An 18,222-nucleotide genomic window follows, 5' to 3' on the forward strand; every position below is an offset into this window, starting at 1 on the left:
GAGCACAAAGGAGATTGTCTCAACATCACAAAGAGTTTGATAATTTATCTAGATAGGGATTAAAAATATTCTAAATAATTTACATGAATGTCACAAGACACCAAAAATAATTATTTCCATCATTCAACTTGGACCCAAAGATGTGTTTGTTTGCCTAAGCAGAAATTTAGAACTTGAGAAATTGACCTATTGGAAGAACAACATGCTCGAATGCAAATACATAGTCATTATCCCCAATTCCCCCCCGTTTCCAGGGAATATTGACAGAGTATCCTTCTGCACCGAAGCTTCCTACCTGCATTGGAAATAGGAAATAAACATTAGCAATAACTACACTAAGAGATCAAAGGATCAATCATGTGTTTGTGGCTCATATAATTTTACACGCTTATAAAAAAACATGGAAATGAAATTACATAAAACTAGATTAATGAAATCAACCCAATTTGCATGTTACATGTGTTAAAGGACAAAACTAGCACATGCAATTGTTCAGCCCTTTAGGACCACATTTGTGTTGTTTTGCAGCAGTTTCATCCGGTCTTGATCGATACAAGTCTGCGGACAAGTGTTATATAAAATTGTTTAGCTTAATGAGGATGTCAGATAATTGAACAGATTGTGCGAACAAGTGTTATCTAAAATTGTTATCTTTCACCTTTTCCTTACAAAATGAGAATTGATATCTATGTGTTTTGTTCTCTCACGATAAATAGGATCAGATGCTATTTGGATGGCGGCTTACTGTCACAGTATAAGGAAATGGGAATCTTCTCCTCTAACCTCAATTATGTTGATAGACTACAGCCATAAACCTTCGCAAATTCCTTGTTTCATAGTTCTATACTTAACTTTAGCACTAGATCAAGCCACAACTGCCAGCTTCTTGTTCCTCCAGGATACCACGTTTCCTCCAACAAAGTGTAAAATATACTCAAATGGACTTTCTATCTTATAAGAAACCTGCCCCATCCACATTAACATATCCTTCAACATCAAAATGCCCATCATCAGATTACAAATTCCCCTTCCGGTGTTCTGCTTCAAGTAGCTTAAAATACAATACATAGGATTTACATGTGCAACAGTGAGAGCCTGTGTCACATGGGTGCGGGTGCGGGTGCAGGGATTCGGCACTTCCAAAAAACCCGGGTGCGGGGGTGCGGCAGGGGCAAAAATGTAAAAAAAATAATATATATATATATATAAAAGGGGGTCCGGGGGTTCCCCCGACGAGGGTTTTTTCAAATTTCATTTTATATACAGCTGCACGATAGCGCAGCCATCTCGTCAGGAGAACAGTGAATACTAATAGCCAGCAAGGCTACCACCATCATTATCATTTATTATGGAGAGAGAAAATCCTTTACGAAAAAGAAGGATCAGCAAGGCTACCACCATCATTATCATTTATTATGGAGAGAGAAAATCCTTTACCAAAAAGAAGGATCAGGATTGAAAAGGCAGGAGCAGCAGCAGCTGTCAGCAAATTTTTTTTTTTTTTTTTAATTCGCAGCCCATTTCATAGGGCAAATTTTTTTAAAAAAATCCAAAAAAAAATGAACCTAAATGATCCTGGGTGCGGTAAACGCACCCAGGATCGGGTTGACCGCACGCGGTGCCGCACCCGCGTCGAGTCGCATCAAAGCGGGTGCGGCACCCTGCTAGCCGAATCCCTATGACATAGGTGAGAGCACAAAAAGGACTAACCACATTAATAGCACAAGTAATATCTAGTCTAGTAATAGATAGATAAGTTTACCTACCAATCTTTAATACTTTCCAACTACTTCAAATTCATCTTCTTTACTTTGACCCAACTTGTCATTTTGCTCAATTGGAGTGTAAGTGAAAGACTTTATATAATCGGCCTGCCAATATTGCTGGCCCTATAAGATAACTCAAATGATAAAAAAAGGTTTACATCATGTACATTTTCAAAATTGAAAGTAAAAAATATGAAATCATAAACATATTGATAATTTTAAAACATTATAAAATATTTTCATTTTATGGCTATTAAGAAAGGGAAGAGACGTTTTGGAGAGAGGGAGAGTCTCTTCATTTTATGGTCATTAAAGAGGGAAAGAGAGATAGACAGACGTGTAGAGACAGTGTTATAAATATTAACTCATTATTTTTTAAAAAATTACAATCTGCCATGTAACTTTTATTTATTCTTATCAAAACTCTATACAAATGCCCATGCAAATTTCTAATTATGTTCTCAACTCACATCATAACTCCGCCTGTGTATAACTGTTTAGTTATACACTGCCGGTCCCAAGCCCGGATAAAGGAGGAGGGTTGTGGTAGGCCTGTGACAGCCAACATAAAAACTTAGTCATACCCTATGAATATGAACCAATATGAGAATTTCGTTGGGGCGTTCCCTACTGAGCGACGCGTTGTACTCCTCTATAGGCCCGGAGGCAGTGATAAATGGGCAAGGGTTGCTAGGTCGTCGCCCGGAAGCGACGCGTCACACCGGCGCCCGGGTGTGGTGTCAAATAGGCAAGGGTTCCCTCACTTTGTTGGACGGGTGGGGGTAAAGAAGTTAGTCCAAGACCATAAAATTAGGTTAGCCACTTGGAACATAGGGTCTTTAACTGGTAAGCTGGTAGAGTTAGTAGATGTTATGTGTAGGAGAAAGATTGATATTTTATGTCTACAAGAGACCAAATGGGTAGGTGAGAAAGCAAAAGTGATAGAACCTTGGGGATATAAGATTTGGTATACAGGAATAAATAGGAATAGGAATGGAGTAGCGATTGTTATGAGTCGTGAGTTTATAGATAATGTAGTTGAGGTCCGTAGGAAGGGTGATAGGATTTTACTTATTAAATTAGTATTAGGTACGGATATTATTAATATTATTAGTGTTTATGCACCTCAAGTAGGTTTAGATGATTCCACTAAGCGTCAATTTTAGGAAGATTTAGATGGAGTAGTACAAGGGATATCTTATGGAGAAAGGCTTTTCATCGGCGGTGACCTTAATGGGCATGTAGGCATTAGTAGGGATGGATTTGAGAGTATCCATGGAGGCTATGGTATAGGAGAAAGAAACGATAGTGGAGAAAGGATTTTAGATTTTGGTTTGTCCTATGATATGATCTTAGCAAACACTTGGTTTAGGAAGAGGGAGTCTCACCTAGTAACATTTAAAAGTAGGGTTAATACGAGTCAGATAGATTTTTTCCTACTTAGAAAGAGAGATAGGGGTTGTTGCATCGAATGTAAGGTTATATCGGGAGAAAGTGTAGCTACACAACATAGAGTCTTAATTTTAGATCTTAGAATTAGACAATGCCGCAAAAGGGATAGACATAGGATAGATCCTAGAATTAAGTGGTGGGCACTGAAAGGAGCTAAACAAGGAATGTTTGTAGAGCGGGTAGTTAAGGAAGTTGATTGGTATCTCGAGGAGGATTCAGAATCTATGTGGAATAAGATAGTGGGTGGCATGAGAAAGGTGGCTAAGGAGGTATTGGGTGAGTCTAAAGGCGGTGCACCGCTAGGTAAGGATACATCGTGGTGGAACGAGGATGTCAAATTAGCTATTAAGGTTAAAAGAGAGTGTTATAGAAATCTAAGTAAAAGTCGTGATAATGAGAATTTGAAGAAGTATATGATAGCAAAGAATGAAGCTAAAAAAGTAGTTCGGAACGCGAGGGATAAGGTATATAAGGAGGTTTATGACAAGTTAGATACCAAAGAGGGTGAGAAGGATATTTATAGGATTGCAAAAATGAGAGATAGGAAATCGAGGGATCTGGGTATGGTTAGATGTATCAAAGATGAAACGCAAAGGGTTTTAGTCAAAGATGAGGAGATTAAGGAAAGATGGAAAGATTATTTTGATAAGCTATTTAATGAAAGTCATGCTCAGGATCTTGGAGACTTTTTCATTCCTTTTCATGAGATGAATCGTGACTTCATGCGCAAGATTCAAAAGAAAGAAATTGCAGAGGCTTTGAAGAAAATGAAATCAAGAAGGGCAGTTGGCCAGGATGGTATACCTATCGAGGCTTCGAAATGCTTGGGAGAGAAAGGTTTAGAATGGTTGACAAATCTTTTTAACAAGATTTGGCGGACAAATAAGATGCCTAATGAGTGAAGGAAGAGTACTTTGGTGCCTCTATATAAGAATAAGGGTGATATACAAGATTGCACAAACTATCGTGGTATAAAACTCATGAGTCATACTATGAAACTTTGGGAGAGGGTGATTGAGTCTAGGTTGAGGAAGGTTGTCATGATATCGGAGAATCAATTTGGTTTTATGCCTGGAAGATCTACTATGGAAGCTATATATCTTCTTAGACAACTTATTGAGAGAAATAGAGAGAGGAACAAAGATTTGCATATGGTTTTTATTGATTTGGAGAAGGCTTGCGATAGAGTACCTAGGGACGTTCTCTGGTGGACAATGATGAAGAAAGGTGTTTATCTCAAGTACATTAGTATAATTAAAGATATGTATGAAGGAGTAGTAACCAATGTCCTCACTTGTGGAGGGGTGACAACCAATTTTCCTATAACGGTTGGGTTACATCAAGGATCTGCTTTAAGCCCTTTCCTATTTGCTATAGTGATGGATGAGCTTACGAGATCAATTCAAGAAAATGTGCCGTGGTGTATGTTGTTTGCTGATGATATTGTTTTGATTGATGAGTCTAGAGCTGGGGTTAATGCTAAGTTAGAATTATGGAGACAGACATTGGAAGCAAGAGGTTTTAAGTTGAGTAAGAGTAAGACAGAATACATGGAATGTCGATTTAGTAAGCAACGAAATAGAGATGGGAGTGTAGTGAAGCTTGGTGAGCAAGAAATACCGGTGGATGATTCTTTCAAATATTTGGGATCTATCATTCAAAAGTATGGAGAAATTGATGGAGATGTAAATCATAGGATAAAGGTTGGGTGGATGAAATGGAAGAGTGCAACTGGAGTGTTGTGCGATCGTAGAATGCCATTGCGGTTGAAGGGAAAGTTTTATAGGACGACTATTAGGCCCGCTTTACTATATGGTACGGAATGTTGGGCGGCCAAGAGACATCATATTCAAAAAATGAGTGTAGCTGAGATGCGTATGTTGAGATGGATGTGTGGAAATACAATAAAAGATAAGATTCGGAACGAGGAGATACGTAAGAAGGTAGGTGTTGCACCCATTGAAAATAAGATGAGAGAGAATCGTTTACGGTGGTTTGGACATATTCGACGAAGGCCTAATGATGCTCCAGTTAGAAGGATGGAGAAATGGGAAAATATATTAGTTAAAAGAGGTCGGGGTAGGCCTAGGAAGATATGGACGGAGGTGATAGGAAAGGATATGAATGCTTTGAACCTCACCGAGGACATGGCATTGGATAAAAATGAATGGAGGAGAAGGATTCATGTGGAAGACCCAGAATGATTTTCTTTGTTGGTTCATATCGCCGACCCCAATTGTTTTGGGATGAAGGCGTAGTTGTTGTTGTTGTTGTTGTTATTGTTGTTCTCAACTCACATCATAAGAATGTCAATTAAGAAAAAGTTATAAAGCAACCAATTTTTTGCACTTGATACCCTTATGCTTTTATAATATTTAGGGTATATATATACACTCCAACTTTGAAACTTCTTCCGCATCACTAGATCATCCTCACAATCTACATGCATAATAAGTACAGAGATTTTCTCTATAAAAGAGTGATCATTTACACTTCTGTCATAAGCACACTGAATAACCACATTGAACAACTACCAAGCTGAAATTATCAAATCCAAAGTTATTAGTATTGTATTGTATTATATCGTAGTATCGGCAGAGAAACCGATACGACATAAGGCCCATATCATAGTTGGTATGATTATCGTACCGATATGACATGACTAGCACGATACATGTGTGTATCTTACAATACACCTTGTATTGTCTGAGTCGGCTCCTTTTTTGTACTCTTCCGTTGCCAAAAATGTGGCGATCGGCGGCTATATTTTTAGCCGCCAAAGGTCATTTTGACTCCGTTTTTGCATGTTCCCTCCCCAACCTTTTTTCTAAGCCTACCGACACTATTTTGAAATCAAATATACCCTAAAAATCAGGGCTTTTGCTAGATCCGAGCCTTAGAAGTGTGATTTGCCTCAAATCTCATCCATTTTTGTCCTACTCAATATTTTTTTGGCTTATAACACTCAAAACCTAACCTAAAAGCCTCCGATTTCCATCCTACACAATCATAGTGGTGTGATTTACCCTAAATCTGCTTATTTCCATCTTACATACACATTTTTTAACCTCTAACCTTCAAAATCGAGTCCTAGGGGTTTGATTTGTGTGAGATTGAATTTGGAGAAAGGCTTAAAGCTTCAGAATTAAGGGTAAACTCATTTCTTTTGATGTTTTTATTTATTTATTTTTTGTCATTAGCCCTTTTTTAAGACCTAGATGTGTTGATGATATTTGTTTTTTGCTTTTTCATCTTAAATCACCTATTTTTGTATCCTTAAACATCAAAATTGCACGTTAAAGGTCTATGGATAGTGGAGGTTGTGGCTCAAATGATCCAGCATGAAAATATTGCAAACTAGCGGATTTAAAGACAACTTTAAAAGGGATAGTAAAGTGTAACTTTTGTAGTTTTGTAATGCATGATGGATTATATATAAATTTAGATGTCAGATCATAGGGCATCACAACTCCACTGTACGATTATGTACTCATTGTATTCCCTCTAATGTTCGTATTGATTATCTTACGAGTCTCATAGAAGATGATAAACAAAAGGCATAAATACATGCAACATTCATTGGAGAAAATTTGTCAAAAGTTCTTCCTGATTCAGAAGATGAATACGAACCATCAATATCTCAAGCTAGTGAACACTTACACTGCAACAATTGAAGAAAATCATTGAGCTGATATATATATATATATATATATATATATATATATATATATATATATATATATATATATTCAGATCTTTAGTTTGTAACCTTGTATGAACTTTCTTGATCTTATCATTGTGTTATATAAAGTAGTAAACATTTTAACTTTGGTATGCAGTGATATTTTATATAAAGTTTTAATTATTTGCATTTGTGACAAAGTTTTATTTTAAGTTTTAATTATTTGCATTTGCCCCACCAGATCTAGGCTATTGATGAATGAAAGAATTTATTTCTTCCATGTGACAAAGTTGGAGGAGTCCAACTTGTTAGTGACAAGTTGGTTTAGAAATGATGAACTCAAAGAAGGGTTTAAAGAAGTCATGGCAAAGCAGAAAGGACAAAAGAAACAGACAATAAAACCAGATTCAAGAAACAGACAAAACCAAATAATCATGACATTTATCAGATATGATAACAGTGGGAATAAGGCTGTGAAAGCAAAAACTGAAGTAACAAAAAGAAAATAGAGAAAGTAGAACATAAAACGAAGACAAAATGGATTAGAATAATAACAAAAGGCATAACTAAAGGAGCACAAGAAATAGAGAAAGGGTAGAATGCAAGAGGAAACAGAGAGCTCAGCTAAAAAGAAGCCGCCAGTTTTGTTTTTGTGCAAAAGGAACAGATGTGACACCTTAAGAAGATGACATCAGATCTAACTTATATCAGATTCCACCACCACCACCCCTTTTTTGTTGCTGATAATATTCTTTTCCTTTTTTTTTTTGTCAAAGCTGGTGCAATATCTCCTTTTTTTAGACAAAAGAGATGAAGGAAGAAAGATTAAAAGATATAAAGGGAAAGAAGATGTATTGAAAGGGATACCTTTGTAAAAGGAGATAGGGAAGAATAAAGAAGATGTGGAAAATAAGGAACAAGAAAGAAGATATAGGGAAAAAGGAGAAAGAAGAGGAATACTTAACTTGGATTAGAGGAAGGATGGTTCAGCACCCTTTGATTCCTTAGATTGATGGGTCTTATCCTCACCCCTCTCTGATACCATGTGGAAAATCGTGCCCTGCAGAAATATGAAAAGAAGAAAGGAAGAGAAGCAAAAGAGAGAAAGAAGCGGCTACAAAAGGAGACATCCCAATGAGGGAGGCATCCTCCTAGGTATTTTGTATCTTTGCTGGACAGAATCCCCTGTTAGTAATACATGAACTCTTTAGTCCCTACATAACCTGAATGACAAATCCTTAATACTATTCAGCTCCAGGGTTGAAAATGTTGCAAGGTCCCAGGATGGCAATTAAAATCTCTAAAATAAAAAGGCTTTAAGAGACTGCCCGCAGATCATGTGTACATCCTTTGCCACTTCAAACCAACTCAACAAAAATAGGCAATAGAAATGAGCAAATTTAAGGATTTAACCATATACATCCAAAAGAGAGATTGCACTAATGAGAAAAAATGTGTGCACTATCTCGCAATTCCAATATATCAGTCATCTCTGTGCTGTAAGAAAATGATGAAGTGTCACATGATCAACACTATGCTTTAATAAAAACAAACATCATTTGCATAAAATTAGCTGACTGTAATAACTTTTTAGAACAGCCACTAGCAAAACAAAAATGTAAAATTGCTCAAATGGATACCTCGTCTGCAGCCCCGGTGCCTGGATAAAACCGCCCATCCTCATATCTATGTAAAGAAATATAGAGTACCTTCAAAAACATTTCAAGTCAGAATGCAACACCCAAAGTTTCTGTCAATCAAGATTCCAGAAAAGCAAGCCAATCAAAACATGAAATCTTAACTGATAAGCTCTGGCATAATGGAAAACTGATTAAACAAACAAAATTAACAAGAAACATTTGATGTTGGAAGAAAGATAATTTGCTACAAACAAAAGGATAGCATAAGATGGATTTACACATGCGATAGATGGACTAAAACACAATAATCATATTATGAAACAGGAAACAATATAACCAAAAAGATTGTGCAGGAAAAATGAAAGCCACAAGGCAAAGGAAGTAACCGCAATTGAATAAGAAGTTGAAGTAGAAGAATAGTTACAAGAAAAACAAAATTTTTAAAATTAAGACTAAAATGTCTAAGTCAGACTCTCACAGATAATCAAATAATTATTGATTGGTCATCACAGTTGAGATAAGTTCATTGCAGCAAACCAATTGCTGCAACCAGTGCAATCCATGGCTCTGTGTTGCAGGTCAAGATCAATTTAAACCAGGGTTAGTGGAAGCGCCTAGCTAAAAGGGGAAGCGTGAAACGTTGCGCTTCCGAAGCGCGTGGGGAAGCATCCCCTTTTTTTGAGAAACGTGCTTCCCTTTTATGGGAAGTGTGCTTCCCTTTAATGGGAAGTGCGCTTCCCATCACGCTTCCCCCTCGCTTCCCCTATTTTTTCAATTTTTTTGTATTTTTTATTTTTATTTTTTCGCTTCCCCCTCCCTTCCGAGACGCTTCCCAGACGCTCCCTAGGTCGCTTCCGAGACGCCTCCCGAATCGCTCCTAAGTGGTCCCACGCTTCCCGCTTCCTAAAATTTTGAAAGTGCCTCGCTTCCCGCTCCCGCTTCCTCAACTGGCAACCATGATTTAAACACGGACCTTCCTGAACCATTGTAGCAGTTGTGATACTGCTATTTCAGAGTAGATAAGATACTCTGAATGAAAAGGAAAAAATGAAAGCGATCTTCAGAAAATCTGACCATTACACCTACCTTTCTTACGAATATATAAAGTTGATCACATTCAGAAAAGGACTGAAATTGTTGCATTCAACTTTCTTTTTCAAAGGATAGTAGACAACTTTCATGGCCAAACCATGATCAATAAGCTTATCGTATTCAGAAATTCAATTGAAAAAGCCTCTCTGTTTAAACAGAGCCTTCATGCCTTCTTCCATGACAACTTCACACAGTAGTTAATGGTTGCATAAGGTTAGCCTAGTTTTTTATTGCTTTTTACAAGAAATGGTATGGCAATTGTAATTTTTTTTTTTTTGCACTATGATGTGATCGCCCCTCCTCCCTACTCTTCTCTTCACTCTGTCTTCTTTCTTTCTAGTTCCCCTCATTTTGCTTCCTTTTAACCTGCATGGATCAATGACATGGAGAATCCAACTTTTTTGACAAATGACTAGGGCAATAAGTGAGTCTTTAGAGATAAAACTTATAAATTTTGATTTCTATCAGAGTTTGAGCAGGCAAAAAGCATATAATACATTATCATCATCATTAAGCCATATCCCAACTACATGGGACTGGATTGGTGAGTCCCATTTTTTCATTTCTGTCTATCTAGAGCAACAATTTCTGTCACTTTACAATCCTTAACGTCACCTCTAGCTACCTCTCAAATCTTCAGTGGTCTTCCTCTTTTCCTAGTTTCTTTCACTTGTATCATGTCAATCTTTCTCACAAAAGCCATGATAAGACTTCGTGCAACATGTCCAAACCATTTTAAACGACATTCACTTATTTTATCTTTTATTGGTCTTGCTCATAAATGCAATCTGATATATTCATTTTTAACTTTATCCTTTCTCGCAATCCCAGACATCCATCTTAGCTTATGCATCTCTGCAACATGCACTCTAACTTCTTGTCAGTTCTTGGTCGTCCAACATTTAGCCTCATGTAATAGTGTTGGGTCTTATAGCAATCTTGTAGAAATGTCCTTTAAATCGTAGAGGTACTCTTTTATTACATAACACCTCACTGGAAAAAACATACAATACATCACATAATATATCATATAATATAGGGCTATAAGGACTCAAACTGTAGGCCTTCTTGGATAAACAGATCAAACTGATTATTATTGAAATGGCTTTCTTGGACATATGCGGACTGCAATAACTCCACTACAAGCAAGTTTCTACATTACCAGTGTCAGTCACAAGTAACTAGCCATTGAACTTTTGTCATATCCTATGAAATGAATCATGTAAGCATGTAAAAATTGCAAGTTGATAGGTTTTAGTTACAAATAGGAAGATGGACAAACATGATTCATAAAGTTACCTACATGTAGATGGGTTGGTGGTGATGGCAACAATGAATAAAGGGCATATGGACAGAAATAAAGGACTTCCTAATATTCAGTGTATCCAAGGATTGACAAGGGAGTGGTTCGAGAAACACAAAAACAAGACCTTCTGAGTGGAACCACCAGAGAGTTCATCTATGTTTTTGCTACATATGATCTTTTGGCACGCGAAATTGTGTTTCCTTATGTATGTCTATTTCCAATGTCTATAAAATTACATGCCTGCATCTTCTTTGACACAGCCTATCGATGATTGCACGTGCAACAATTGACAATATAGGGATGACAATGTGCCCATGTAATAGGCCAGGACAAGATTCTCCTAGAAGCAGTAATGAATCCCATTCAATGTTGTTTCCTTCCAGTCGAAACAATAATCATTGACAGCTATGTAACACGGAGTCTTCTAACAGGGCAACGCACCTGTGTCACACCCGCATGGTGCGACACTTGGACACGGCTTCCTTTGTGTCAGGTGAAGTCAACCACAACGAAGTCCATTTTTGTTCCAAAAGTATATTTGGTTAACCCTAACTAAGTCCAATTTTATCTAATATTATATATATAAATACATAAGTGTGCGCGCGCACACACACACACACACACACACACACACACACACACACACACACACACACACACATATATATATATATATATATATATATATATATATATATATATATACATATACCCCCGCACCCAACCTTTTTTAAAGTGCCGCATCGCCGCATCCACACCCGCACCTATGTGACATAGATTGACAGATATAATGGAAACTGTATCATAAACCCTTTTAGAACATGACAAAGGACTTCGCCAACAGTCGGATGCTAAATCTGAAGAATTCCTTGTTTCTTTTTCTTAAGTGGAAACTTGTAGAGCACATGAAAATTGGTGTCAACATTAACAAATTTAGATATCTACTGTTAAACCACCACAGTTTGCCACCAACCTGATATCATTAGGTAGCAACTGCATGCTAATCCAACATTTATGGGAGTAGTCTTTAATAAAGTATCTCAGCATATAGTTTATATTGAATGCGTAAACATTAGTTGTTCAAAGCAGAAACCAAGTCTGACCTCTATCATCAGTACACACACTCCAGTGACTCTTCCCATCATATGCAATCTCCAAAATAACTTCTAGTACATGCAACCAAATAGCATAATAAAACGGAAAGTGAAACAATACATTCCAGACTATTATTGAGGCTCACCGATCGGTTTCCTTCAAAAATCTCTTGGGTACCATTACCATGGTGCACATCCTGCAGTTTCAGTAAAACAATTAAACTATATAAAACACCATGGTGTACTTTTCAAAATAAAGAGTCAGTAGCACACATAGAGTAAAAGAATAGAATTAAACCATGAAACCACATTCACAGACCCAGAGAGAAGAGTAACTAAATATTACCCAATCAACAATTAACACTCTATCTGCACCTGCAGCTTGAGCGGCTAAAGCAGCCATTGCTGCATTATTGTGCAAACAGAAGCCCATAGCTTGTTTCACACCAGCATGGTGTCCAGGAGGCCTAACCTGACTTGAGACAAGAAGAGACGGTTGAAATTAACCAGACCAAACCTCAAAGAATTCTCTCTCAAAAAACATCATAGAGAACATCACATATTCAACCTACAAGTGCAAAACCATTTTTGGCCTGTCCATGCATAATATCTGAGGCAAGATCTGCACATAACCCCGCTGCAAGTCGTGCAGCACGAGCTGAATGTTCATTGGCATATGTATCAGGTGTGAAGTAACTGTCACTCGAAAAAGAGGGGAAAATAGTTTAACTTCAGTCACTTGAAAGTTGAAACCTATGCAATCATTTTAACCATGGGTGAGCATGATAGGACTGCAAAAAAAGTAAATAAAAGTTCAAGTCTCACAGGTAACGAGGGCATAAGTGGTACCCCATACAACAGAAGATAACTACAAAACCAAATCAAACTAATCATATCAGAAATTAATAATGTGATAAAATAGTATTGTGCTAGATCCAAGGCAAAGACTCCTGTCCTCCAAAGACTATTATAGCTCTCCATCCAGTCGTGCCACCACGCAAGAGCATGCCATAATCTCCACCCTTTACCAATTCTATATCCCATTGACTCACCCATTTAGATAAAATGGCCCGTCCAACGGAACCAATCCCTTCACAGAAGATTCTCCATTTCAGCCATGCCAAATTGAAAAACTTCAGAAAGAAAAGGAACAACCAAAACACATGGAATGCTGTGAACATGCTTCTCATATAATGGATACCCTAGAGTTTACCATTGGTCAACAGCAAAACAAAAAATTCCACAATGGGTCCTAGAGCCAAGAACTTTTAAATTAGGCTGCACTTTATACTTATCCACAATGTGTTGTCCACTGTCAAAAAGACATGGACATAAGGACGTGTGATGTGGGTTCGACTTGGAAGTTTGAAATTTGTTAGGAAAAGAAGGCACGAATTTTTTAAATTTTTAATCAATAAAAATTTATTTTTTGATTTTTTAAATATTATAAATACATTTTATTGAAATAATACTTAAAAGTTAAAACATTAAAATTATTAAAATATTGCCCGTACGTGTCAGTGTCCACGTGTTTGAGCATGTCTGCTCATGTTATCACGGACACCATCAAAATAGCATGTCCCTGTTGTTAAAATATATACATATATTCATATACGTATATATTTGTTTATATATATACATGTAAATGTGTATACATATATATAAACAAGAAATATATACATTTACATGTATATATATTATGTTCCTATGATTGTAAATTAGTAAAGACCACCTGAGGCATTTTCTCACTATGTAATAGGAGCTTCTATGTCACATAGGTGTGGGTGCGGATGCGGGTGCAGATACGGCACTTTAAAAAAACTTGGGTGCGGGGAGGATATATATATAATTTTTAACAGTTTTAAGTTAACACTGTGTATTTGTGTGCATTTATGTATTTATATATAATACAGATAAAAATAGACTTGATTAGGATTAACCGAATCAACTTTTGGATAGAAATGGACCTCAGTGTGGTTGACTTCACCTAACATAAAGAAAGTTGTGTCCAAGTGTCGCACCCACCTGGGTGCGGGTGCGACGCGGGTGCGGTGCCCTGTTAGAAGAGTCAGTGTGACATAGGAGCTTTCTATTAGGGGCAGCATTGTAATCTTTTTATTATTATTATTATTATTATTATTATTATTATTATTATTATGTTTGGTGTCCACTGTCCCTTTCATTAATGTGAAAGGGAATTTTTGTAAACAGCCAATAGAGCTGTTGGGAGATCCCCAACAGCTCTATTGAACTGCCTTGTGGTCTATTTAAAGAGGGTTTCAGCCCCTCTTGTTAATGTTTTCCTTAAGCATTTTATAAAAGAATTATATTTTTTATGTTTGTGTTCTTGCACTTTATGAGTTTTGTTTGCTTAGCCCTTTGTGGCTTATGGTATTTAGAACATTAGTGGCTTTTGTGTTTGTGCACTTTTTGTAGCCCTTTAGTGGCATTGTGTTTGTGCACACTTTATTTCATTACATGGTATCAGATCCCCTTGGTGTTCTCACTCTTGGGCATTGGTGATTGTACCATTGAAAGTGTTCATAGTGCTTGGCGTGATCGAGCTGGTGGTGATCACGTTTATCCTCAACCATTCTCATTTTCTTTTCTCTTATCTTCCTTCTTCGTCATGGCCGAGAAAGATTCAAAGATTGATCTCTCCTTCAAATTGAATGGCTACTCTTAAACTCACCAAGGAGAACAAGAGAAAGTTATTAATGAAGAAGAAAGTGAGGAAGCCATAATTGAATATCAATCCAAAGTTAAAGATTAGAAAAGTGAAATTTTGGCATGGTATGAGCAATGTTGAGCTCAAAATTTGTGTCAACCTTGCAAAATTTAGAAAAGTCAATGAGGCTTGAAATTTCATGAAGAGTATGTATATCCAAAAAGACTTAGCAAGGCAATATTTTTTGGAAGAAAAAGCAAGAGCTACTAAACAAGGGGATATGAATGTACCTAACTATTTTAGCACATTATCCCCTTTATGGGATAACTTTCCCTTCTTAAACCCAAATGGGTATTCGGTGTGGATGTTGTGGAGAAGGAACATTTTTTTCAATTTCTCCATGGTCTTCGGCTGAAATTAGAGTAAGTTCGGTCATCCTTATTACATAGGACATCCTCACCACCTCTAAATGAAGGTCTTGCCATAATATGTCAAGAAGACTTGTTTGTCTATGATGAAAGAGGTTGATGAAGTTCATGTTTCAAAATTGAGAAACAACTTGAAGACATATAAGCCTCCTCGCTTTTAGAAGCCTAACAATGAAGGGAAAAAAATTTATTTGTCATTTTTTTAATGGGCCGGGACATATCAAACCCAATTGTCCTAAGCTCAAAAGAAATGTGGCTTCCATTGGAGAAAGATCCTTTAAAGCAATTGAAGAGCCAAAGAAGGACGAGAGCCTCAAGGAATCTATTACGCAATTAATGGAAGCCCATCCACATCCGGTGTCGCGATCTCATCTCCTCCCGGTATGTCTTTTTGGATTCTTGACTCGAGTGCTTCTTTTTATATGGCCCCTCATGTCTCTCTTCTATTCAAACAATGAACCAACTCTTTTAAATCTTTTGTTTCTACCGTCGAATAAACATCCTTAGAGGTTAAAAGAATTGAAAATTTAGATAAAATTTCAAACACATCAAAAGAATTTTATGTTCCAAAAATTAGAGTTATTCCAAAATTAAACTTAAACTTTTTTTGGTTTCCCAAATTTTCGATCATGGTTGTAGAGTTTTTTTCTCACGCATCGATTGTTATGTATAGGATCTCCGATCCGGGAAGCAGATTGGGCAAGGCCATAGGAGAGGAGATCTCTACTATATGCATTTTTTGTCTTTATCATCTAAATCTTTTTGTAATCATGATCTGTCTAAAGATGTCACTTGGCACAAAAGACTATTTAATCACCCAGATGACTAAGTTATGTCTCTTTCCATTCTGGGAAAAAATTTGTAATGAAAAGGAATTTGTTTGCAATGATTGTATTCATGGAAAAATGCATTTTCCTTTTCCTAATAGTAACTTTGTTTCTCAAAGACCCTTTGAGTTAGTGCATTCGGATGTATGGGGACCAACACAGATCATGTCAAAAGGAGGATATTCCTATGTTATTTTTGTTGATGATTACACTAGATATTCTTGGATATACTTTCTTAGGTTCAAATATGATGTTTTCTCCTTTTTTAAAGAATTTTATATGCTTATCAAAAATCAATTTCAAACCAATATATTTATCTTTTGATCTGATGCGGGAGGAGAATATATGTCAAATGAATTTCAAAATTATTTAAAGCAAAATGAGATTATTCACCAAAGATCTTGCGCAAAAACTCCTCAACAAAATGGACTTGCGGAGAGAACACACAAGTATATTATTGAAACAACTCGAACCCTACTTATTTCCAAGAATATTCCCAAGTGTTTTTGGATCAAAGTTGCACTTTCCTCAATATCTTATTAATAGAATGATTTCTTCTCTTAAAAATATCTCCTTTTGAAAAATTGTTCAAAATATATCCGATTTTAAGAGATTAAGAGTGTTTGGATGCAAATGCTTGGTTTTTTTCAAGGAAATAATAAACTTTCACCAAATGTCGTGGAATGTGCTTTCATTGGATATGGTGAAAATAAAAAAGGATATAAATGTTATAATTTCAAAAACAACAAATTTTATATTTCAAGAAATGTGACTTTCTTAGTAGAACAAAACAGATTTGACAAATTTGAACCTTCAAAGAAAATTGATTACTCTTTCTTATTTGATTTATTGCCTAGAAAGAATACCCAAGTAACCATTGATTGTGATAATACTTAATACGTTGATGAAGAGATTTCTCTTGATGGGGATAATTCTCTTAATGATAAAGATAACTCTCTTAGTGAGAATTTTTCTAATCAGTTGTGGGTTTATACTCAACGTGAGGGTGAAAGCAAGGTTGTCAGGCTAGGAAGCAGAAGCGGGAAACGATATGGGAAGTGATTCATTTTAAAATGCATAGGAAGCAAGAAGCGAGGAATAAAAAAAAGAAATATAATAGTTGAATTGGAACCAAAATGAAACACAAATAAAAACTAAAATAAAAGTGACATTAAATTTCATGTTTTTTTAGTGTAAGAATTAATTTTTTAACAAAATCTATAAATGATGGCTACCAATTTAGAGAAAGCACATGGAAGTGAATGAAATAAAACACATAAAAAACAAGAAAAGTCGAATAAGAGAACATATAAGAAGAATAGATAGTGTGTGGAAAGCATAGGAGAAGCGTGGGGGAATAGAGGTTCTCATCAAGTTTCGAAAGCGAGGATTATCGCGCTTCTGAAGTGAGTTTCCGAGAAACGAGATTCCCACCTATCTAAGAAGCTTTCGGTAACTCTGGGTGAAAGACAACAAAGTGCTTTTCAAAATCATTCACAAGGTCAACCATTAGGAGTGTTTTAGACTGCCATGTTTTCACCTTTTTGTTCCTGATGAATATACCTCTTTGGCACTCTCTAGTTTTTGTATATGGCCTTTTGGCTTACAAGTTGCTATAAAGAAGTTTTATGCATCCTTGCTCTCTCTGCATGTGCATACTCTTGCTTCCGCTTGTGAGTTTGCTTGTGCACTTAAAAGGCCTGCTTTCGGTGTTTGTGACTACTCGAATCTAAGTCATGGGGGCCTTCGCTTCTAAGCCCGTGACAAATTGGTACCAAAGCCTTGTGGATGCTGGGATTGACACTAGCACCGAAAAAAATATCATGGTTGCTTCAGGTAGTATGGTTCCTCGTGAAGAAGAGTTTATGGTCGATAATCGTGTCCCAACTATTACGCGTGATGTCGTCGAGCTGACGTGGAGAAGTTGGTTAATGGGACTTGTGCTGCTTTTATGGATCTCAACCTGAAGATCAAAACTGCAGTAGAGAGGGTGAAAGACTCTGTGAAAAGTCTTACCACTAGATTTGGGGATTTGGTGGATGATCTTGCCACCAAGTTCGATGATTTGCTAGGACAGTTCAACATCATGACTACAAAAATGGATGTTGCCCGACAAAAAAATGACTAGTTGGAGAGACAGTTGAGGACTGTCCCAACTGGTGGAGTTGCAGTGCATGTACCTGTGTATCATGTCCAGGTATCTTCAACAAATGAGCCTTCACTCTTGTGTAAGACCCAACAAAATCTCTTTTGCAGAGCTTGCATTG

At 36.7% G+C, this 18,222-nt stretch overlaps 1 protein-coding gene across 3 annotated transcripts in view; it reads right to left on the reverse strand.

The window, feature by feature from the left end:
- Positions 1-18,222, reverse strand: part of HDA15 (histone deacetylase 15) — a 66,772-nt gene that overhangs the window by 25,630 nt on the left and 22,920 nt on the right. For all 3 annotated transcript variants that reach the window (XM_090017378.1, XM_090017377.1, XM_090017379.1), the window contains exons 8-12: positions 12,605-12,728; positions 12,379-12,504; positions 12,179-12,229; positions 8,541-8,609; positions 187-295 (exon numbers count right to left, since the gene is read on the reverse strand). In XM_090017378.1, the coding sequence (XP_089873504.1) occupies positions 187-295; positions 8,541-8,609; positions 12,179-12,229; positions 12,379-12,504; positions 12,605-12,728 (479 nt within the window). The remainder of the gene's footprint in view (positions 1-186; positions 296-8,540; positions 8,610-12,178; positions 12,230-12,378; positions 12,505-12,604; positions 12,729-18,222) is intronic.

This window comes from Nuphar pumila, chromosome 9 (assembly GCF_984573655.1).
Source record: "Nuphar pumila chromosome 9, dmNupPumi1.hap1.1, whole genome shotgun sequence".
Lineage (NCBI taxonomy): Eukaryota > Viridiplantae > Streptophyta > Magnoliopsida > Nymphaeales > Nymphaeaceae > Nuphar > Nuphar pumila.